We start from the raw sequence: 25,092 nt of genomic DNA, 5'->3' as shown, positions 1-25,092 counted from the left end.
ATGTTTTAACGATTTACTTTCTTATTCCAGCTTGATTTCTCTGAATTAACTATTTCATTTTATCATATCTGATTCATACCTCAGAAAATATATTTTTTGTGTCTTTCATTTTTAATGAAATCTGACGTTACAATATTCGAATAATAGATCCGTCCCTTTGCTCTTTTCCCCTTTGATATCATGTTTTTGTCTACACTTGGAGTTAGACATAGTATCGTGCATTTAACACATGCATTATATATCATGATCTTACCACTAGATGAAAGTTCAAGAAATTTCTTTTATGTCTCACATTATTGTATGAATTTTACAAAAAGAAATATCTAAACGTGTTTTAAATTGAAGATTAGAGAAGGATTAATAAAATATTATCAAGGGTATTGATTAGATAAAGTGGTTGGTGAGGTGATTAATTTTATTTTATTTTTGGCTCCGATGGAATTTCACTGGATTGTTGTTGTATCATGATGGGCCTACAGTGTGAGAAGCTTTATTATTATTATTTTCTCCTGTTTGAACTCTAAAACACGACACAAAAAGTAGCTACAAAGATAAAAATTTATTATTGCGATTAATTCTAAAGTACCAATATTGAAATAGCTGCAGTTAAAATATATCATAAAAACATGATTAGCTCAATTTATTAAAATTTGAATTAATTATTGACTCGCTCATTTATTAGTTTAGACCAATCCATTCCAACACACAAATAATTGAGTTGATATGCAATTCAAATTGACTCGATGAAAAGTCTTGTTAAATTTTATTTTTTTTGATATGATATATCTAGTCATACAAAGTTTATTAGGTACATTTTTTTAAAGAACAAACAAAGAAGTTAAAACTTTATAAAAATTGAATGAATTAAGTCAGTTCACTTTTTAACTCATTTCAATCCAAATAATTTTTGCGCAAACCAACAACCCATATATTTATTAATTCAATCAATTTGACTTGTACAAATTCACTATATTCCATTCATTTGATACCATATTAACTTAAAGTACCAAAGTTGTTATGGAAAAATAGGCATACAAAGATTTGAAATGATTCAAACAAGCAAATTAAAGTCACATCGAGCATGCAAAAACTTGTCTTCACTCAAGGTGTCTTTCTACAAAAATGTATTCTTTTGAGGTATTTGGTTGTTATGAATTACACAAAAGTGCATATTGTTGTTATAAAATTGTCTTCACTCAAGGTGTCTTTCTACTTGGAGAGATCTGGTTAAGGTGGTTAATGAAGCACCAATCCTATTTATTTCACCACATCCTTGAGTAATAATATTTTAATTATCAGATTATTAATCAAATGAAATATTTAATAAAATAAAAGAGATAACACTTCTTAAATGATATACAAGAGATACTCGCCTTTTGCTTTACAAAAGAAAAAAGAGGATAGTAGGTGGGAGCTTTTTACTATAAAACAAATATAGCATCAATAATTACAAATAAAGAATCGGAAAAAAGGCTCAAATATACCGTTGAACTTTAAAAAAAGACTCATTTATGCTATTTATTAAAATTCTGGTTTATCTATATCATTGCCGTTTGAGAAAAGGCTCATTTATATCATTATGTTTTAAATCTAATTTTGCGAAACTACCCAAATAACTTTTAACATTTTTCCGTGGCGTTCTCCCAATGTAAGCAAAAATTGATCGACTATTTATTACTACGAGGCTACAGTTTAATTTCTTAAACTAGAAAAACCCATCAAAGAATTCAGAATCTTCATATTACCAAACATGGCCAAAAAAAACATTATTTTACACTATAATATACTGTTAATTAGTTTCTTGTCATTTTTGTTTTTGGTAATAGAAGGGGCACCTCAGAGTGCACTGGTAACTCAACTCCCTGGCTTCAATGGCATTTTTCACTCAAAACATTATGCTGGGTTTGTATTCTTTTTGTGAAAAGATGTGAACTTTATCTTGATTTTTCTACTTTTTCTGAATGTTTCTTGAAATGGGTTTTCAGGTATGTTAATATAGATGAAAGTCATGGCAAGAATTTGTATTACCACTTTATTGAATCTGAAAGAAACCCATCAAAGGATCCTGTTGTTCTTTGGCTCAATGGTGGACCTGGCTGCTCAAGCTTTGATGGCTTTGTCTATGAGCATGGTAACAACTCTACTTCTATTTAGGAGGTGGGGGTGGGGTGGGGGGTTGCGGTTCATCCTGAACCCCTTTATCGGATAATTACATATAATGTACAAGGTTGAATATTTTTTAAGTAGATATAGTAGATGAAATACCTTTTGTGAAAATTTTGTCTCCGCTGCTGTTTTTATTGTAGTTGCAAACATAGATTGAGGGACTAATAGCGCATTTGTTTAATGTCTAGGGTAAAGAATCTTGACATTATCAGTGTATTTGAACATATTGTAGTCGATAACTTCACTTATTCTTCATTTTAGTAGTCCCACTTTTTATGGAAGCAGACACTAATGTTTGTATTAGAGTAGACCGTCTATCACATCCTTTGGGACGGGCTGAGACTCTTCCCCGAACCTTGCTAATGTCGGGATAATGGTTTAATTGGAAATTTAGTTGCTAATTCTTATTCTTCATAAGCAAAGGATTTCGTTTACATATTTCTCGTTTACATAGCTGGCAAAAGATGATGCTTTGAAGCCTCTAATACTTCTAATTAGGACATGTTCCAAATTATTGTAGCGTAACACATATTGGAGCCTTACTAGCTTCTGGTGTATATGAGAAGGTTTATCAAACATAGATGAAATTGCCAGAAGATACTGATCAATTCTAATCCGCCAAAAAACACATTACAAAACAAATGTTAAGCTGTGTGTATACATCTACCACTCCAATATATCAGCAAAAACATAATTATTGCCTCTTTGTCTATTAGCAACTGGTCTCTGATCATTCTTTTTCATGCTCAGGAAGTTAATGTTGCATGCGTCAATAAACCATCTAGACAGGATTGTATAGAGAAGTTTGGGAAAGTTCATCTGGTAAGGTGTTGTCATTTTGTCGAGACAGCAATTCATTGCTCTGCTTTATTGACCCAAATTCACCTTTTCGCCTATTGCAGGTAGTTAAGGATCTAAACGTCTTTGACATTCTAGAACCGTGTTACCATAGCAAAGAACCTAGTGTAATTACCACTGGTAACTCAAGATTGCCAATGAGCTTTCGTAAACTAGGTGAGACAGAAAGGCCTCTTCCTGTCACAAAAAGAATGTTTGGCCGTGTATGGCCTTTTAAAGTTCCAGTAAGAGAGGGACGTGTCTCAACTTGACCGGAGATTCTCAATGATTTAGAAGTCCCTTGCTTTGTAAGTCAGTCTTGATTTTTTGTTTCCTTTTGTTTGTTCTCTAATGGTTGGTTCTCCGTTGAATTCACAACTTAACTAATTTTATATCAAAACATGTCCATTTCTCTAGCTATGCTTCCTGTTTTGGTTTCCATGGAAGTTGTTTTTCTGATTTAGCATTCTTATCCACTTACTCTATTGTCCAACTGTTGCCTTCCCAATGTTGAATCTGTTCTTTCAAGCTTATTTTTTTCCCTCTTTGAAGAATTTGTTTCTTGCTTTTGACGCTTCGCGAGGACTTTCTTATTTTGGAACCCTCGCTTATCCTATTGTGACCTCTTTAATGGAGTCGATTTCCTTATCTCTAATTCTTTTATCATCATGGCGGTTTAATCTTCAACAAACACATAATCTGAAATGAAATATGCAGGATGATCGTGTTGCTACTGCATGGCTCAACAATGCAGATGTTCGTAAAGCAATTCATGCGGAACAAGTAAGATACAATTTTCTCATCTTATACTAGCTTTAAAGATGATGATTTACTTTTAACTGGTTCAATCCTATGGTACAACAGACAAAGGTGATAGGTCCCTGGGAGCTATGCACAGACAAAATAGCTCTAAGTCATGATTCTGGAAGCATGATTTCATATCACAAAAACCTCACAGCTCGGGGATATCGGGCAATCATATACAGGTTCAATAGATTACTAAGTCTCAAATTTCTGTCTATGCATTTTTTTCCTTTTGAATTACTCGTGCATTATTATGTAAAACACCTACAGAGAAAACTGGTTGTCCTTATGCATTTCATGTATATTCTATTGGCTAAAATCCTGAAGCTCATACTTATTGGGATTATAAAACATCTTGGTTTCTCGAATACGATATCCCCCCATGTTAAGTGTGCATTACTCATGAAATAAAAACAATGGTGCAAGTTTTGCAACTATCTCTTACTAGATAGCAGGTAGATATAATGCTCATTATTGCATGACAATGACGACATACTGTGGGAGATGTGAAAACAAAGATTCACATGATACGAATCTGACATTATCTATGGTTTCTTATGCTCCAATTTAAATGCGCTATGTAAATGTAAAGACACATCAATGATAAGCATGATACACTAGTCGTCAAAAAAAGACGAGTATCTACATATGCGCTTCTAGTAGATCTGTAGCAGTTTCTCCTATGTCCCAACTTATATGACACTCTTTCCATTTTGTGACATCTTAAAATGTTTGACGTGATTTTCTATAAACTACTTTTATAGCTTTCAAGAATCCAATGTCATTTCAAAATTTGAATTTTGATGTGATATTCTCTATCAAAGTAACTTTCAACCATTACTATTACATGTTCTTCCACTATACTCATGTGTCATGTCGTAGGCTACCTAAGGAAAATGTTGTTAGCAGTGAGCATGTACCTGATCACACGCAAATTATCTGAGATAATTTTTGATACTATGATCAGAACAAGTTCATTGTTTTGTTTCTTGCAGTGGGGATCACGATATGTCTGTACCATTCACTGATTCACAAAAATGGACAAGATCACTTGGATATCTGATCGTGGATGAATGGAGGCCTTGGTATGTGAATGAACAAGTTGCAGGGTATGTTTGCGTTTTCACCTTCTAAATACTGTTCATGTTTAACTTCTCTAATGTGTTGCAATTCTGTAAAATCAATTTTAAATGCTTAAATCTTTTGTGCAGTTTCCTACAAGGTTATGACAATAACCTCATTTTTATGACTGTTAAGGTATGTTCATATCAATAAATTTTCATTTTTCTATTGTTTTTCTTTGATTTAGTTCGATTGATTTCCGAAATCTTCAGGGAGCTGGACACACCGTGCCAGAGTACAAACCGCGAGAGGCATTGGCGTTCTACAGCCGCTGGCTAGAGGGAAAGAAGATATGATAATATGAATAATGAAAGACTGAATTAGTAGACATTATTAAGTTCAATTATTTCAGAGATTTTTCTTTTTCCCTATGACTATTAACAGTAGAATAAAAGGGAGAAGGATATTGGATTTTTACCATGTATTTCAGTCTGCAATAAGATATTATTATTTAAATGTGCGGTTTGTTTATTGTTATTCTTGTTTTATTGGATGCCCCATTTTGTGACATGACATCCACATTCTATAACTTTCTGTTGTGCCATTACTTTTGGGCATGGCCACTTTCTATATTTTGGGACCAATTTGCATTTTGAACACATGATAAATGATTGACGTGCAAGTTAAGTCAATTAAGAAGATTCCTCAACCTCATATACACGTTATTCGTCCGAGAAAATACTATTGAATTCACAATTTCTTAAAGTTATAAATTTATATATAATAAATATTTATTATTATAATTTTAATAATTTTTTATACATAATACTTATATTTTAATAGGGCGTAGAAAGTTATGATAGTCATGCTTGTTTGGATTGATTTATTGTTTTTGGCTTAGATTTAAGGCTTGTGTTAAATGTGTTTATTATTTTTGGCTTATTTTTATTTTTTTAACTTAAAAATAAGTGTTTAAAATATTTATTAATACTATTCAAATACTTTTAAAATGTTTATTTTAACTCAAAAGCATCAAAAATAATTGCAAGGAGTGATGTCAGTTATGACCGACTATGACTGCAAGAGTTGCAAGGTTACTTGATTTTCAAATCAACCCGATTTTCATGACCCAATCAAAAAAACCTTGAGTCATCAACAAAAAGAATTCGAGTCAAGTGATCCGTCGAGTGACATATCCTAGATTCAAAAAAGTAGTGCTAGTCGTATTATAAAAATTGTGAGTATTTGAGAAAAATATTTTTGTTTCTAAAGTGAAAATCATATTTGAAAATCGGGCAGTTGTGTATGGTCATAAATACAACTTTTTGATGTTTTTCAAATTCTTAAAAATTTCAAAATTCAACTTGAAGTTGAATTCCAATTTTTTTTATAATTTAATGGCCAAATATTTTTTCGGAGTTCAACTCAAAAAAAATAAATCGTAGTCAAATACCCCCTTAAATCGTTCATCCTCAAGGTGGGGGCTATTAATGTGAAGTATGAACTATTTCTTATTTTTAAAAAAAATAGCAAAATATAGGAGTAGGAGAAGGAAAAATGGAGAGAGAATTATAAAGTGGAGAATTTTAATAACTCAATTGATTGACTATTTAAACTTTCACCTGATTGAATCCCTCATTATGTAGAAAATATATTTTCGGTACTATTAAAGAGAAAATGGGTATCTAATACCAACATAAATTGTGATACAGTGGTGGAACTACTTCATTCTTAATCAGATGTCTCAGATTCAAGTGCTGGCTATGGCGAAAATCTTATTGGGAGTGTCACTCCCGAATGAGTCTTGCAGAACGCGCGATCCAAATTCAGACGAGCTTCCACGAACTCGAAATGCTGAGTAATAACAATATGGATCGTCGTGGGAATGGTTCAACCCTCAATTAGAAGTTTCGAATTTTATGTCTGGGTATGCAAAAAAAATTGTTCGATGTGTCATCCCCACATGAACCCTACAGTGATTCATATTTCGATGGACCTCCTCGAACTCCGAAGAAAACAAGAAATGGGTACTTAATTTATGAGTGAAGACTCTCATAGACACGCATTGATTAGATAAAGTAGTTGGTGAAGTGATTAATTTTATTTCCTTTTTGGCTCCCATCATGATGGTCCTACAGCGTGAGATGGTGTATTATTTTTATCCAATTTGCTACAAATAAAGATAGGATTTGTTGTTGTGATTAATTCTAAGTACTAAAATTAAAATAGGTGTGTCACATTGTGCATGCAATAACTTGTGATGTTTAATATTTTTCTACAAATATGTATTCTTTTGATATGTTTGGTTGTTATGAATAACACAAAAGTAGTCCTATAATGGATATTATTGTTATAAATTCGTCTTTACTCAAGCTTTCTTTTTGCTCTAAAATTCCTATTATTTATAGGAAGTGATACAATAACAAATCCCACAAAAGTTGATGATTAAATAACGGAGTATTTTCCGACAGTAAAGTCATACCAATAGCCAATAAACATGTGAATTCAATTTATATATATATTTTTTTCTTGGTACGATAGTTCAATTATTATCAGTGATGATACCAATTTGGTATTAAAGAACACTCAAATATATTATAACTAATTTACTGTATTTTGAAAACCTTATCTTCTGTCACTCTCTCCCAATCTTGTCTTGCCTTATAAGCAAAAATTGATGGACTAGTTATTAGTATGATGCTACACTTTCATTATTTTCTCAAACTATAAAAACCCATCAAACAATTCAGAATCTTGATATACCAAACATGGCAAGAAAAAACATTATTTTACATTATAATTTACTGTTAATTAGTTTCTTGGTATTTTTGTTTTTGGTAACAGAAGGGGCACCTCAGAGCGCACTGGTAACTGAAATCCCTGGCTTCAATGGCACTTTTCACTCAAAACATTATGCTGGGTTTGTATTCTTTTTGTGAAAAGATCTGAACTTTATTTGATTTTTCTACTTTTTCTGAATGTTTCTTGAAATGGGTTTTCAGGTATGTTAATATAGATGAAAGTCATGGCAAGAAATTGTATTACTACTTTGTTGAATCTGAAAGAAATCCATCAAAAGATCCAGTTGTTCTTTGGCTTAATGGTGGACCTGGCTGCTCAAGCTTTGATGGATTTGTCTATGAGCATGGTAAGAGTTCTACTTCTACTTAGGGGCGGAATATGCTTTTATTGTTGTTGCAAACATAAAATGAGGTACTAATAGCGCGTTTGTTTAATCTTTACATTATCAGTGTATTTTCCCATGTTGTAGTTGATAACCTCCCTTATTCTTCATGTTAGTAGTCCCACTTTATATGGCTTGTATTAGAGTATAAACCCTGCTAAAATGGGATTTTTGGTGCATTGAATTGTCCTTTTTTTTATTGTCATTTGATAGTTATCCTTTTATGGACGTGTGGTTAACTCAAACTTATAGTTATCTTTTAAGTAGTCTGCTAGTGTAAAAACTTTTTTTTTGCACATCCAATTATAAAAGTTGAAAGCTTTTTAATCTTCTACATAGATAATAGGTCAACCAAAACTGTGTTTTTGACAGCCTCTGCAATTGACATAAAAATGTTAATTTCTTCCTTGACAGATTTGAAAATTCTTGTAACCATCTCAAGTAAAAGATATTAGTTGGAAATGTAGTCCATAAACATGCAGTTGCTATTCTATTTCATCATAAGCAAAGGATTTCTTTTACATATTTCTTGTTTTTTATTTTTATAATAAGGAAGGGTATTTCTTTACATTGCAGGACCTTTTAATTTTGAGTTGGGAAAGCCAAGCAATAGCCTTCCTTCTCTGCATAACAATCCGTACAGTTGGTCCAAGGTTATTATTTGTGTTGATTCTACTTGATCATATGCTTGCATTTCATTAGGCACTCATTATGATTTGATTTTTCCAGGTTTCCAGTGTAATATATCTGGATTCTCCTGTGGGTGTTGGATTATCTTACTCGGGAAATATATCTGACTACGAGACAGGAGACTTAAAGACTGCATCTGATAGCCACTCGTTTCTCCTCAAGGTAACAATACATTAACTCGATTCAATAGCTTAATTTACTAGTTTTACTCTAGCATTCAACCTACTGCAATACTCCTTTATTCAAGACTTGGGACTGGCAATGTGAACAGCTCACACCGATGAAGTTCTAAGTTTTATAGCTGTTCCGGATAGTAAAATTCATTTATTTCCATGTCCTTCTAACTCATTAATGGTTCTTCTAAATGATGCTCCCTCTAGTGGTTTGAGATCTACCCGGAGTTCCTCACGAACCCATTTTACATTGCTGGAGAGTCTTATGCTGGAATATATGTGCCAACTCTGGCTTACGAAGTAGCAAATGGTAATCTAGATCTTAAATGGACATGTATTGGTTGGTGTGTTGGGCTAAACAAACTAACCTTCTTCTGCTTATGTCTTTTAGGTATTGATGCTAGAGTAAAGCCTGCTATCAACTTTAAGGTATATACATTTCAAGATTTTCATGTGTTAACTAGTTGTCTGGGCTGTAAACTCTTTATGTTCTATTGCACACAGGGTTACATGGTGGGAAATGGCGTGACAGATGAGATAATAGATGGTAATGCTCTTGTTCCATTTCAACATGGTATGGGCCTCATTTCAGATGACACATACGAGGTATTTGCTTCTTCTTGTATAATTTTTTAAGTGCTTGAATCATTTGACTTCAAACTTTTTTAGATTTCTGGAAGTCATAGCTGGTAAAAGATGATGCCTTGAAGCCCCAAAATGCTTTTAATTAGGCCATGTTCCAAATTATTGTAGCATAATACATATTGGAGCCTGACTAGCTTCTAGTGGATATGAGAAGGTTAATCAAAGTAGATGAAATTGCCAGAAGACAGTGATCAATTTTAATCCACCAAAAAAGATGTTACAAAACAAATGTTAAGCTATGTATACATCTACAACATACAACAACATACCCAATGAAATCTCACTAAGTGGGTCTGGAGAGGGTAGAGTGTAGGCAGACCTTACCACTAACTCGTGGAGGTAGAGAGGCTGTTCCAAATGTGTATATATCTACCACTCCAATGTATCAGCAAAAACATAATCATTGCCTCTTTGTCTATTAGCATCTGGTCTCTGATTATTCTTTTTCATGCTCAGGAAGTTACTGTTGCATGCCATGGAAATTTCTACCAACCAGCGAGTAATAATTGTTCAGACAAGCTTATTAGAATCGATCAGGTAAGGTGTTATTCTGTCATACTTGCTACATTTCATTGAGACAGCAATTCATTGCTCTGCTTTAGTGACCCAAAATTCACCTTTTTTCCAATTGCAGGTAGTTAGTGATCTAAACATATATGACATTATAGAACCATGTTACCACAGCAAAGAGCCTAGTGTAATTACCACTGGTAACTCAAGATTGCCTATGAGCTTTCGTAAACTAGGTGAGACAGAAAGGCCTCTTCCTGTCAGAAAAAGAATGTTTGGCCGTGCATGGCCTTTTAAAGCTCCAGTAAGAGAGGGACGTGTCCCTACTTGGCCGGAGATTCTCAATGGTGTACACGTCCCTTGCACTGTAAGTCACTCTTGATTCTTTGTTTCCTTTTATTTGCTGTCGAATGGTTCTCCGTTGAATTCCCAACTTAACTAATTTTATATCAAAACATGTCCATTTCTCGAGATATGCTTCCTGTTTTGGTTTCCGTGGAAGTTACTTATTTATCTTTTAAGCATTCTTATCCACTTATTCTATTGTCCAACTGTTGTAAATTTTAAGTTCTTTCAAGCTTTTTTTATTCCTTTCTTTGAGGAATCCATTTCTTGCTTTTGAAGCTTCACAAGGACTTTCTTATTTTGGAACCCTCACTTTATCCTATTGTGACCTCTTTAATGGAGTGGATTTCCTCATCTCTAACTCTTTTAGCATCACGACGGTTCAATCTTCAACAGACACATAATCTGAAATGATATATGCAGGAAGATCGTGTTGCTACTGCATGGCTAAACAATGAAGATGTTCGTAAAGCAATTCATGCTGAACAGGTAAGATACAATTTTCTCACCTTGTACTAGCTTTAAAGATGATGATTTGCCTTTACTCAAAAAAATAGTGTTGGTGATTTATGATTCAATCCTATGGTACAACAGACAACGGTGATAGGTCCCTGGGAGCTATGCACAGACAAAATAGGTCTAAGTCATGATTCTGGAAGCATGATTCCGTATCACAAAAATCTCACAGCTCGGGGATATCGGGCAATCATATACAGGTTCAATAGATTACTAAGTGTCTAATTTCTCTCTATTCATTTTTTTCCTTTTAAATTACTTGTGTATTATTAAGTAAAACACCTACAGAGAAAACGGGTTGTCCCTGTGCATTTCATGTGTATTCTATTGTTTAAAAGACTAAAGCACATACTTATTGGGATTATAAAACATCTTGGTTTCTCGAATACAATATCCCCCATGTTAAGTGCCGACTACTCAAGAAATAAACACAATGGTTGAAGTTTTGCAACTATCTCTTACTAGATAGCAGGTAGATATAATGCTCATTATTGCATGAAAATGACGACATACTGTGGGAGATGTGAAAACAATGATTCAAATGATACAAATCTGACATCATCTATGGTTTCTCATGCTCCAATTTAAATGTGATATGTAAATGTAAAGACTTGTCAATTATTAGCATGGTACTCTAGTCGTCAAAAAAAGACCAGTGTCTACATATGCGCTACTAGGAGAGCTGTAGCAGTTACTCCTATGTCCCAACTTATATTATCCTCTTTCCATTTTGTGATGTCATAAAATGTTTGACGTGATTTTCTGTATACTAATTTGAATGTTGATGCGAAGTTTTCTCTATCAAACTTTCAACCATTACTATAACATGTTCTTCCACTATACTCATGTAGAAGGCTGCCTAAGGAAAATGTTGTTGGTGAGCATGTACCTGATCACACGCAAATTATCTGAGATATTGTTTGATGCTATATGTTCATCCTTTTGTTTCTTGCAGTGGGGATCACGATATGTGTGTACCATTCACTGGTTCAGAAAAATGGACAAGATCACTTGGATATCCGATCGTGGATGAATGGAGGCCTTGGTATGTGAATGACCAAGTTGCAGGGTAAGACTGTGTTTTCACCTTCTAAATCATGTTCATGTTTAAATTCTCTAATATGCTGCAATTCTGTAAAATTCATTTTAAATGCTTAAATCTTTTCTGCAGTTTCATACAAGGTTATGCCAACAACCTCACTTTTCTGACTATTAAGGTATTTTCATATCAAGAAATATTTTTCGTTTTCTATTTTTTTTTCTTTGATTTAATTGATTGATTTTTGAAATCTTCAGGGAGCTGGACACACCGTGCCAGAGTACAAACCAGAAGAAGCATTGGCGTTCTACACCCGCTGGCTAGAGAGAAAGAACATATAATAATATGAAGAATGAAAGACTGAATTAGTAGACATTTAAGTCTAATTGTTTCACGGATACAAGAGTATATTTTTCTTTTCCCCTATGACTCTTAACTGGAGAATTTATAAAAGAGAAAAGAAGGGAGAAGGATAATGGATTTTTACCATGTATTTGGAGATGTATATTTATATCTCCAGTCAGCAATAAGAAATCATATTTTCTGTGTTATCCAATGTATCTTCTGACGGTTAAGGCATGTTCATATCAATTTCTACGTCTTAAGAAACCTACTAAATATATATCAATTTTTAATTTTGAATTCAGCAAGTAAAATGATCAATAGATTCAGTGGTATCTCACGTTCGTAAACTTCAAATCCTGATTTAAATTAAGTGTCCATGCTCATGAGAGGACACAATCTTTATGGACATCTAGCTGGGACTATCCCTGCTCCTGCCGAGACCACCACCAACAACCCTGATTATGTTAATTGATTTCAATTCGTCAGGATCAGTTAATACAAAATGCAATTTTAGCATCAGTAGATCCAACTCTTGCTGCCATTGTAGCTGCCGCAACCACTTGCAAAACAGTCTGGGATTCCCTCCATACGACCTATGCCAATAAGTGACAAGCTCTCATATTCAGCTTGCGAGATCGCCTTGCTCTTCTCAGCAAAGAGAGTCTCCCTGTAACGGACTATCTCAACCAAGTTCGATCTCTCTGTGATGAGCTTGCGACAGCAGGAGCTCCTATCACCAATGTCGAACTCATTGTCAAGATTCTCACTGGTCTTGGACCAGAATATCGAGAAATCTCTGCAGCAATTCAAGCATGTGACAGCCCAATTTCATACGCTGAACTGTTTGAAAAGCTTATTGATCACGAGTTTTTCCTCAAACACAATGCTCCGCCTCAATCCACCATAATTACTGCTGTTGTTGCTCAAAAGTTCAGCTCTCAAACAAGGACCAGTGCCACCAACAATAATAGGCATTCAAACAACTACCAGCAACAACTTTCTCAGCCACCAATTCACAAGAAGTCAACTTAGTGTGTCAGTTATGTGACTGACCTGGACACTGTGCTCGTGTTTGTCACTCTCAGTCTCATAATCATTTTATAATCATTTTCAGGCACGGGACAACGCATGCAGCAATCTGCCCTATGGCTAGTTGATTCAGGGGCTACACATCATATTGCATTGGATGCCCAAGTCTCAACAACGTTGATGACTACAATGGTTTGGAAGAAATCGCTATCCCAATTTGTGTAGAAGCGATTAGTAGTTTTTTACCTCTGATCGATTGAACTCTACATTAGTAGTTTTTTATGCTTATAAATGAACAAGCAAATTAAAGCACCAATTCACATAATATATTGACTTAATTAGTCATCAATCATACCATCAATTTTGATGAAACCAATCTTTTTGAGTCTTTTCCAATCATGTTAATCACTAAGAGGACATAATTTGATTCCCTTTTACTCTAACCAATTTGTCAGCCAAAGCCATATAAACTGCACCATCCTTTAATATATGCTACTTCATATTTAAGACCACGCACATACGGATGGCAAATGTCGGTATCGAGGAATTGCTCGTAAAGTAATGATTGATGTGGAAATTAGTTTGGAGGAGAAATATTGTTGGGTGAGCGCCAAATAAAGTACAAAATCGATAGCTTCCATATAACGTGGAGTAATGCCTGATTCCTAGCTAATATTAATCTTATACTCATTTGAATACTCGTGATTAATATCCTATGATCACTCTACAAAAACAAATATTACAATCCTATATATTATGACTTACCACTAATTTAAAAGTAGCATAAGCACCTGTACATTAGCATTAAACTAGCTAGTAATTGGATCACTTAATTAGAGTAGCATAAATAATTAGTGTTGGAGTTTGTCGATTAATTATTCGAGAATTTGGATAAGAACAAACTGCTTTCCGTCCACGCTGCGATTTTAATTATTTGAGAATTCGGATCAAAACTGCTAATATGAATGATTTGAATAATTCTTTCGTTTCATTTTGGAATTTTATTTCATCGAATATTTTATTAGAAGACTGATAGTTAATTTATTTAATCAAAATAAAATGTCTACTTTATTATTGATAAGAAAAAAATAATCTCTGGGGTTTAAGTTTAATTGGGCAATACATAAACTAATTAAAATTAGCACCATAAGCTAATTATAGATTGTTCTCGATTATTACCAAATAATGCGGTATGATGCTAACATATCATTAGAACATTTTACAGCTTGTTTGGATGGTTCATGCATGGTTGTTATCTATTGTAGCATATTGTGTTGTTATTTTAAATATAATATTTATTTAAAATTTTATTGTATCGGATTAATAAATATGTGGATATGCTTCTATGACCAAAATAAATGTCCATCCATTGAATACAGAAAAGCTTAGTGTTGAAAGTTTTTACAAAAAGTTCAAATGCCTGCTTGACTAATGCAGCTTCTTCGTTGATACCTTTATTTTTTTCCTTTGGTAAATTACATTGAACACAAAATTAAAGCGTAAAATGGTTCAATTGGAGATATATACACTTTATATATCTTAAAATCAGACGTAATATATTTGAGTACGAAAAGTCTATAGAAATATAATGATGATTTCAAATACTAATAACTAAATTTTATTAACACAGGCACATTATTTATATAAAATTATTGAATTTAACCGAATTCAACTAAAGAGAAAGAGCTTTCTATCAAAAAACTTCTTGTCGGCTAAAACTCGTAACTTCTAATTAAAATAAAATGGGAGCATAGAATCTAGTGAAGAAAAGGTTTTGGTTCTATTTATTCTCTTTGCTTTCAATGTAAACTAGTACTGCATGTCGGCTCACGGAAAAGAAGTCTCTCTCTATCACCCACTCACCCAAATTGGTCATCGTAATTTTAGCAGTTTAGTTGATTAACTATCTGAATATATGAGAGTTCAATTTATTATTTAGAATTCCTTTTTTTTATTTTTTCTACCCCAATAAAATAAAAAACTAGTTGATTAAGAATATGGGGATCTTTACTCAAATAATTCGTTGGATTTATTGGTTACTTTTTCTAATCGATGTACATAAATTATACATGATTATATATATGTTATATAAATATTATGTTTTATATCCCAGGAAATTACCAAAATCCCTCTAGAGGATAGTGCGCTCGCATAACGTACCATCCCTAACTTTTTTGGCCAATTCGATGCCGAAATATTGATGTGGGGGGGGGGAACATGTAGAAAAGTGGTCTTGGTTGAATTTTAGGCCAACTGGATCAAAAGATAATTTTTTGAGGCAAAAACAACCTAATCAGAAGAGTGCATGTGCGACAGGTCCGCATCGCGAACCTGTCCCCACCTAGTTCATTTTCTTACTTTGTTCATAAAACGCATTTGGTAAGTGCATTTTATGTGTTGCGCGACTTTTGTACATAAATCGCATTTGTCAAATGCGATTTATGTGTAATTTTTTTCGTATGTTTTTTAGTTCTGTGAGGGGCATTTTGGTCTTTTCTCCACCCCTCCTATACTTAACCCATGACTGATATAGGCCGTTTTCGACCTTATAAGGGTTTCTAAACCCATTCCTTAGATTTTTTACGCATTCAAGCAAAAGAAACTAGGGCTAAGAAGAGGAGAAATGGCTAGGGTTCAATGATTTCAAGCCAGAATCTTGCCAATTTAATTGTATGTCTTCATCCCAGTTATGTAAGACTATACTAAAGCATGAACCTTGTTCTTATATATGCCCCATGATTGTGATAGGTTGATTTGTGAATGAATTGAGTCCCCATTATTGTGTTTTCTTAAGAATTTTCTTAAAAATTAACATATTTTACCCATTATTGCATAATTGATGTTTTCTATGAACTTATTTCTTGAACAAATGATTTATACTACTTATTTCATAAACCCTAATAGTATTTTAACTAATAATGGATGTATAGGCCTAAGGATTGAGTCTAGAACCTTAAATTTGTGAATGCATGATTGTGATTGGGATGTGAGCATGATGATAGTACTGATGAAACTTGATAGTCCTTTGTATCTTCATTATTGAACCCAATTGAATGTTGTCATAAATGATTGTCACAACTACTCTTAAATGATTGAGAATGATTGGATAATTGATTGGTTGAAAGGATTGATGGGATAGAATTGAAGAACTAATAAAAGTCCATATGAGACTTGTTGATTTGTTTGATTGAGATTGATAGTCTTATGAGCATTAAATCTTGGGAGGAGTATCAAGCACTGAATTGGGTAAAAGTAAGTAATAACTCGAACTCAATAACTACATTGCCAAACGTAAGAGAGGATTGAACCATTAAGTCAGATATTTTCCTATTTTATGACCTGAAAAGATATGACTTGATTGATTGTTGGATCCGTGATTGGTAGATTTGTCCTTTACCCTGGCAATGTATTAAACGATTGTGACAACAACAACGAGCTTGTTGTACGATCATTGGCTCATAAGTGATTGTTGTCGGATAAGAGAAACTCTCATATAGGTCTTGATAGTACTCTGATTGGATTGAATTGGATTGGACTGTATATAATTGGTCTTTGTTTAAACCTTACTCTTGCTTTAGACGTATGACATCCTGATTGAGTTACTTGAGTTGATGTTATTCTACCTTATGCATGTTTTATTCTACCATATTATATACTTGTATATTCTATGTACTGACGTCCTTTGGACTTGCATCGTTTAATGATGTAGAGACAGGTTCTAGAGATCATCAACAGGCGCATTGTTGGGATATGTTCACATTCTAGCTGATTGGTGAGTCCTCCCTACTTTCGGAAGATACCACTCTTTTATCATCTAGCTTCAGAGTGTAGACTTTTATTTTTATTTTGATTAAGGTGGCCATGAACCTGTCATTGACACCACTTAGACAGTTGATAGAGGCTTCATAAACTAAATTGTTAATTGGATATTGTCTTTTGGCTAGTTTCATTCATACTAGTCCTGATGATCGGATTAAATAGATTGTTGGCCTTTGGCCTTATTCTATAAGTTATCTATTTGAACATCTTGATGATTTAAATCTTCTGGAGATAGAATGTTGATTGAATGAATGTCTGAACAAGTCAAGTGGTTCATTTGAAGACTAGCAATAAATTTATTCATATCTAATCCCCCTAAAAAAAAAATAAAAAAATAGGTAACTTATTTTTAAGAGGGAGAATTTTAGGGGGTAATAATTGTGACAGAGAATTAAAAAAGTCAAAAAGTAGAAGTATGACTGGAAGATGATTGGCCAAAATAGTTGCGTGTCTCGAGCAAAGTCTCTGTTTTCTTGTCTCACGCCACTAGACCGACAATAAGCATAACAAATACTTCCCCCTTTATATTATTTCGCTCATGTTAATTTAATATAATAATTAATTTTTTTAAAAGTATATTTTAATAACGTAATTTCATTAACAATATATTAAAATTCTAAAATTAACTATTATTAATTTATATAATTATTTAATATTAAAAATATATAATAAAAAAATTTATTTTTAATATGGAGGCCAAATAATATGAAACTTATGAGATACATTACTATTAAATAATAAACCTCATGGACCCCAATACACACGAGTATTCCCAAGTAGAGGTGTTCACGGATCGATTTGAGTCGGTTATTTGTGAAAATCAAAATTAAATTAATTTAATTGATTTTAAAATTATTAAAATCAAACTAAACCAATTAAAATATACATCCATCGATTTGGTTGTTATCCGTTTCGATTTGGTTTGATTCGGTTATTCGATTATTAACCATAAATAAAAATAAAAGAAATTATTCATTCAAAAAAAATAAATTGTCTTCGTTCCATTTTGTATCTTATAATTCTTATACTAAAACTTTTATTATTTTTAACTTTCTGTTATATTGTTAGCTAATCTAATGCACTAAACAAAAGAACTTACTGAATAATGCATAAACTAATAATATGATTGTAGAAATAAAAGACGTATCATATCATACTATTTCAAATTAGTGTGTTGTATTTTTTGCATAAAAAGTGTTCATAAAAAAAATATTATTTATATATAATTATAATATAATATGTATATAAGTTGTTGGTTCGGTTATTTCTTTAATTTTTTGAATAAAATCAAAATCGAACCAAATATTATCGATTTTTAAAAATATAAAACCAAACAAATCAAACCAAATCAAATAAAAAATCGATTTGGTTTGATTTTTTGATTTGGATCGATTTTTACCCAAATCGTGAACACCTCTATTCCCAAGTATCTTGGTGATAATCCTTGATTAGGACTAGTTTGTCAATTTAAATTGAATAAATAAATAAATAAATAAATAATAAAATATATTTAATACACGTGATTACCATTTTTTATTTCTCAATTAGTATTATTGTAATTACCATTTTCACAAGTTTTATATTTAGTCCTTATGATATTTGATTGATTTTTGATAAGTTAATAACACTTTTGAATTTTAATATCCCAAATTTTGAAAAATTTGCTTTAGCCGTTGGTCCTAAGTTCCCAAATATTTTTCAAGAAATTTTGAACAAATACTAGTTCTCAAAAAAAAATCAATTTTTTTGCAAAAACTACTTGAGCCAAATGCTTACTTAGTGTTTGTGACATGACGAATTATTTAAAGCTAGAGTTAATTTGATTTTTAAAAAATAGACATGACTAATTATTTAGTGAGTTAATAATAATATTTTTGAAATTAAATTTCTCAATTATTGATAAAATCTTAATTTTAATCCTTATAATATATAATTAATCACATTTAATTTTTAATTAAATGAAACATGCCCCTTTAATCTTTTTGATGTTGCGTAATTTACAAATCTATCATATTTATTAACTGTCTCGCCACTAAATAGCCAGTTATTTTATTGTATTGTTATCCATATTATCTATAATGTAATTTTAAAATTTTTCTAACTATAACATATTTTTTAAATAAAGAAATCAAAAATACATATTTGTAACGACATGTTAGATCAGTTTGAACATTAGAATTATTTTGACTTTTTCCGTAAAATTTTAAATAAGAATTTTGAACTATCCGTTTAATAATGATTATTTAGTTGAAGGATATTCTTTTAATTAATTAATTTATGTGGTGATTTATATTTTTTTATAATTAATTATTAATGGAAGACAATAGTTATTTTTTAAAAAAATAAAAATAAAAGTGGATCATATCCACTAGACCACTACCCTTAAAGTCCATGTAATTAGGTTAGATAAAACAAGAGTAATTATTTTATAATCTATACTTTGACGGAAAAAAATAAAAGAAAAGAGAGAGAACTAGAAAAAGCACCTACGGCGTGGAGAGAACTAGTTGTGTGTTTCAGGTAACCTTTAACTTCAATGTATATTACTTTAAAAAAACTGTGTGCTTAATTCACTTTATTACTTGGGAAAAGTTATTATTGTTGTTGAAAGAATTAGTGGGAAAGGAAGGCTTTAATGATGATAAGTATGGTTAGTTATCCACTGAACAAGAAAACAAATCTACTTTGTGATTTCTAGCTATATGCCAAAATTTCCAATTTTTGATTACCGCAGCGATTAGGGGAAAAACAAAAGGAAGTTTAATGCTCTTTTCATTACTAGTTTTTTTACGGGGTAGGGGAAACAGTACGAGAAAAATATATAACGTTATTTATAATTTACTAGTTAGGTTGGTTTTGATATATTGGTATATATTTAAAGATTTTAGAGTATTATATTATATGAATATCATTAGATCTATGATATTTTGAGAAATTGAAACTTAACCCTAAGCTTGAGATTTAGGTAATTGATTATAGATTTGGGGTGAGTTTTTGGGTTTAGGCTAGACATTCGTTTATTTACGAATAATGCATATTTGATAGATTGGGAACGTTCAGAAGGTTTGCGAAAGGAAAAGATAAAATCTTGAGGATTCGTGACACGTGTTTAGCATTCGGGGTATGTTAAGACTTTTAGACTTCGTTAAAAGATGTTTTTCTAATTAAAGGTTAAAAATTAAAATAGATAACTGGTAAGGAAAAAAGATGGGGGTCTCGTATCAATGGTGTGATGTGCAATTGATACGATTATCAATGTTATAAAGAAAAAGTTTATTACTATAGAATGAAGTATTGTAATTTGAGAATGCCAAAGCATATGGGTAGGGCTGAACACGAAAAATCAAAAAACCAAACCAAACCGATAACCAAACCAAACCGGGAAAAAAACCCGACATTTATTTGGTTTGATTTGGTTTGGTTTTTAAATTTAAAAACCGACTATATTTGGTTTGGTTTTGGTTTCAAGTCTAAAAAAAACAAAAAAACCGAACCAAACCGACTTTATATATACATATTTTAAAAATTAAATTTGTATATATATGTGTGTATTTTAATTTTTTTATGAAAAAAATACAATTTATATTGAATTTTTATATTCTTGATCTTGGCCATGCTTTTGAATTTTACTAGATTGGGTCAAAATATTTTGATGGACTTCTAATGAAATGAGTCCATCTTGCATGATTGGACCCAAAGTAAAAGTAAACAAAATGTGGACTTCATATCATCATTGCTAAGAATAATTATGCTCCTGAGTTTAGTTTTAGGAGTGACTATTCTTGGCAATACTATTTCAAATAAGTTTAAATTCAAATAATGACTAGTGTCTACAAGGTGTTTTAAAAACCGATAAAAACCAAAAAACCCGATAAAAACCGACAAAAACCGAATAGTAAAAACCGATATAGTTTGGTTTGGTTTGGTTTGACAATTTGAATAACCGACTCAATTTGTTTGGTTATTTTTTAAATAAAAACCAATCCAAACCGAACCGTGAGCACCCCTACATATGGGCATTAGGTGATGTATTATTGATTGATTTCTTTTGTGTGATTGTGCTTCTTATTTGAACCCGTATAATTGTGATAGTTAAGGTGATTATATGTCATACTGATATTTGATTTATTGAGATGCATCATCATCCCCTATGTTATTGAAATTATATTGTGAACATGCATTGATATGAGATTGAGTATAAGTAAAGGTCTGACATAAGGAAAATCGTTCATGAGAGAGCATTTTATGGTTATAAGTTGGGCACGTGGAGATCGTCCGTGTTGGAGATGGTTTTATTTTATAATAGTCTATTGTTGAGATCGTTCGCACACACACGTGGAGATTGTCTGTGTCGATATATCGACCTCGCGAGTCCCCCATGGGTCACAAACTCTCAAAGTATATTTTGAGAAGTATTGTGTATATACGACTGTGAGGTTACTTGGTATTTGAGGCATTTCATCTCATGGTGTTGCATTGCGTCTCATTATCTTCTTCATTTTTACTAAATTATGTGTTAAATATTTTTGTGACATTTGATTATTCCTATTTTGGTGAGACTTGATTGATAAGTGTAATGTAGAATCATAAAATTGAGAATGAATTTTATATGATTCTGTCACTACTTCTTCGTTGTCGGTCAATGAGACATACTGGTACACGTGCTTTCGTACTCATACTACACTTATTGCACCTTTTTTGGTGCAGATTCGATTCTGAATACGAGCACATCTCATGGAGCTTTTTGAGTCCGAGCTTGGATTGTCTTGGAGTTGTGGTGAGCTACTTGGTTGTTCCGCGGCCCACACCTCTCTCTATCTTTTATTTATTCTATTATTTTAGTATTCAGACAGAATATTTATTACGTCTAAACGGTCATTTTAGTTTTATATTTGAATCATAACACGCACAAGAATGAAATCAAAGCTTACCAATTAAAAGACTTAATTATAATTCCTAAATTACTCACATATCACAAGGATAAGATCAAAACTTACCACTTATAAGATTTAATTATAAATCTGAATTAGTCAAGCTTCAAATCGGTCCGAAAACAAAAACAAGTAAGACCAAAGGAGTAACAAGTAACACGTGAAACAAAAAAAGGGTGTGGAAACAGGTAATAGCCGGTTTCCGGTGCGGTAAACAAGAAAAGACTTGTTGTGTTTTTTGGTCTGGTCGATGTTAATAAATAGTAAAGCCAAAAAGGAAAAGACTTTGGGTCTCTGTTTTTGTATTTGTGTGAGTCTTCAATGACAGGGGAAGAAGAAATGAGTAGTGTAACACTTGATCTTCTTAAGAAGAAAATGGATGATTTTGCTAAAGAAAGAGATTGGGACAAATTTCATAGCCCAAGAAACCTTCTTTTGGCTCTGGTACTTAATACTTATTCCCTCTTCTTATATGTATATATATATTTATCATTTCTTGATTTGTGCGTGTTATACTTGTTTTTGTTATGAAATAATCATGTTAATCTTCTCTGCATCGTTTTGTTTGTTTTCATTCTTGGGTTTTTTAGGAATAGTTACCTTATTTATACTCTTTTCGTCTTAATTATTTATGTGGTGCCAATTGAATTGACACAAAATTAAGTCGTTTAAGAAAGAAGGATTTTTTTAAAAAAAATTGTAGTCTAAAATACATCTTAACTATTTATGTTGCTATAAATTATTTCATCAAGTTAAGTGTGAATAATAGTTTTAAACTTAAGTTATTTTTAATTATAAAAAGGTGATGATATTCTTTTTCAAATAGACGAATTGAGTGAGTTGATTAACATTCTGTTCGTATTCCATATAAAGATGTTTCCAGTTTCTGTTGTTATCTTGAATCAAATGAACAAAATGATTTCAGTTGGCCTATTCATATTGCTGAAAACAGTTTTTTTTCTTTTCTATTTGACTAGTCAATTTAAATTTATTTTATATTTAAAATAAGCCCAAAACATAATTAGATATGTTCGGCTTAATTTATCTAAAGTAGCCCAACTTTATTTTTTATTACTTGCTGGTTTAAAGAAGTTAAGCCAACCATGCATTTACAAGTGGTAGTATGTCTGTTTTCTTATACGTTTCTTTAAAACACAAGAAAAACATTTCAACTTGTAAGAGGATGTGTTTCCACCAAACCTGAATATGAACAGCACTTGTCAAAAAAAAAGATTTATAAAAGAGATGGTTGGTATTTTTATTGGAATTCGAGTAAATTCATGATAGAACTCGCCATAATAAAGACGATTTTTTACTCATACTTATTGTATTAAAAAGTCAAACATCATTTTTATATTTAAAACTCAACTTTTTACTTACTCTTGTTTTTTACTCTCATAAAATATCAAAACAGATTTAATATGACAATTTTTCTAATGACACTTTTTGTATTCATGTAATATTGTGCTCACTTAAATATCGTCATACGAAATGAAATAATTATGTAGAATAATATTTCCTATTACTTGGAAAAACATGGCTCCTAGTAGTTATTTTTTAAAAAATTTATGTATTTACTATTACTATTATTACAAACAGGTTGGAGAAGTTGGAGAATTGTCAGAAATATTTCAATGGAAAGGAGAAGTTCCAAAGGGCTTGCCAGATTGGAAAGAAAATGAGAAATTACATGTTGGTGAAGAACTTTCTGATGTTTTGTTATACCTTGTTAGGCTTTCTGATATTTGTGGAATTGATCTTGGTCAAGCTGCTCTTCGTAAAGTCCAACTCAATGCCATCAAGTACCCTGTTAACAAACTCAATCAACAAGAACAAGTTGATAATTAAATAGTCCAGCTCCGTACAAACAGGAGATCTAGTTGGATGTCTTCATGGATAATAATAGTTCTTTTGGTTTCTCAGTCATTGATAGATTTTAATTTTACTTCATGTGATATTTGATTTCAGTTACTTGAAATGTGCACTTTTAATCTATTTGCTTATCAATATATAGATATAGGACTATTAACTGTTTTACTGTTTAATAATAATATGTGAATTATGATAAACTTATATTGCTACTCCATATTTGAAGATGATATACTTTTAAAAATAGTTCAAATATAATGTCTTTTTTACGGGTGTGAAGAGACCAAAAACACATATTTTAATTAATTAAAGGTTAAGTATATTGATTCATACTATATCAATAATAATAATAACATGCTCATTAATCAGTATGATCCCACAAATTGAATCTAATCTTGCCCCTATTTCGTATGAAGTAAAACAGATGTGTAAGATAGCTTTGGGCTCAAGGATATTGGTTCATATATCTCAAGGACCAAAATTTAATGGTTAAGAAGCATTTCTGAATTGAAAATGTTATGAAAATAGAAAGTATCCGATAATACTCTAATCAATATACTCGATTAGAGAAGAGTTGAATCGTTTACAAATGCCTATATTTTGTATAGAATAATGTTAACAATTCATGTAACAGTTGATTCTTATGTTCTATACATTGCAGGACCTTTTAATTTTGAATTGGGAAAGACAAATGGTAGCCGGCCTGTTCTACATAATAATCCATACAGTTGGTCCAAGGTTATTATTTGTGTTAATTTTACTTGATCATATACATTACATTTCATTGATTGATTTCTGAAATCTTCAGAGATCTGAACACACCGTGTCAGAGTACAAACAACGAGAGGCGTTATCGTTTTACGACCGCTGGCTAGAGGCCAAGAAAATATGATAATATGGAGAAGGAAGACTGAATTAGTAGACATTAAATCCAATTATTTTATAAATACAAGATGGATTTATCTTTTTTCCTAGTGGAAAATTTTACAAAAGAGAAAAGAAAGGATAGGGATATTGAACTTTTACAATGTATTTGAATATATATATACATATATATATGTGCCAATCAGCAATAAGAAATGAAAATTTCTCTGTTAAGGCATGCTCATATTTTTTTCATCCAACAAA

The 25,092-nt window shown here is 31.8% G+C and overlaps 2 protein-coding genes and 2 pseudogenes across 3 annotated transcripts; all 4 read left to right on the top strand.

The window, feature by feature from the left end:
• Positions 1 to 2,083: 2,083 nt before the first annotated feature.
• On the top strand, positions 2,084 to 5,389 carry LOC129900216 (serine carboxypeptidase 1-like; annotated as a pseudogene).
• Positions 5,390 to 7,510: 2,121 nt separating this feature from the next.
• Positions 7,511 to 12,522, top strand: LOC129899280 (serine carboxypeptidase 1-like). Its single transcript, XM_055974188.1, has 14 exons — positions 7,511 to 7,789; positions 7,872 to 8,017; positions 8,630 to 8,706; positions 8,783 to 8,905; positions 9,124 to 9,226; positions 9,308 to 9,345; positions 9,421 to 9,522; positions 10,018 to 10,098; positions 10,196 to 10,438; positions 10,840 to 10,905; positions 11,011 to 11,132; positions 11,888 to 12,001; positions 12,104 to 12,149; positions 12,229 to 12,522. Exons 1-14 carry the CDS (start codon positions 7,638 to 7,640, stop codon positions 12,310 to 12,312), a joined length of 1,497 nt encoding a protein of 498 aa, XP_055830163.1. The 5' UTR covers positions 7,511 to 7,637; the 3' UTR covers positions 12,313 to 12,522.
• On the top strand, positions 12,447 to 13,652 carry LOC129900215 (uncharacterized; annotated as a pseudogene).
• Positions 13,653 to 22,373: 8,721 nt separating this feature from the next.
• On the top strand, positions 22,374 to 25,092 carry LOC129899282 (uncharacterized). Of its 2 annotated transcripts, none has more exons than XM_055974190.1 (2): positions 22,374 to 22,539; positions 23,695 to 24,168. In XM_055974190.1, the coding sequence occupies exons 1-2, from the start codon at positions 22,417 to 22,419 to the stop codon at positions 23,941 to 23,943; spliced, it is 372 nt and encodes a 123-aa protein (XP_055830165.1). In that variant the 5' UTR covers positions 22,374 to 22,416; the 3' UTR covers positions 23,944 to 24,168. The 2 variants fall into 2 exon arrangements, 1 of the variants encoding a protein (XP_055830165.1); XR_008769495.1 differs by lacking the exon at positions 23,695 to 24,168 and adding an exon at positions 24,626 to 25,092 and having other exon boundaries at positions 22,454 to 22,539.

This window comes from Solanum dulcamara, chromosome 8, assembly GCF_947179165.1.
Source record: "Solanum dulcamara chromosome 8, daSolDulc1.2, whole genome shotgun sequence".
NCBI lineage: Eukaryota > Viridiplantae > Streptophyta > Magnoliopsida > Solanales > Solanaceae > Solanum > Solanum dulcamara.
Note: the sequence above shows the minus strand (reverse complement) of the source record. Positions and strands in the feature narration are given on the sequence as shown.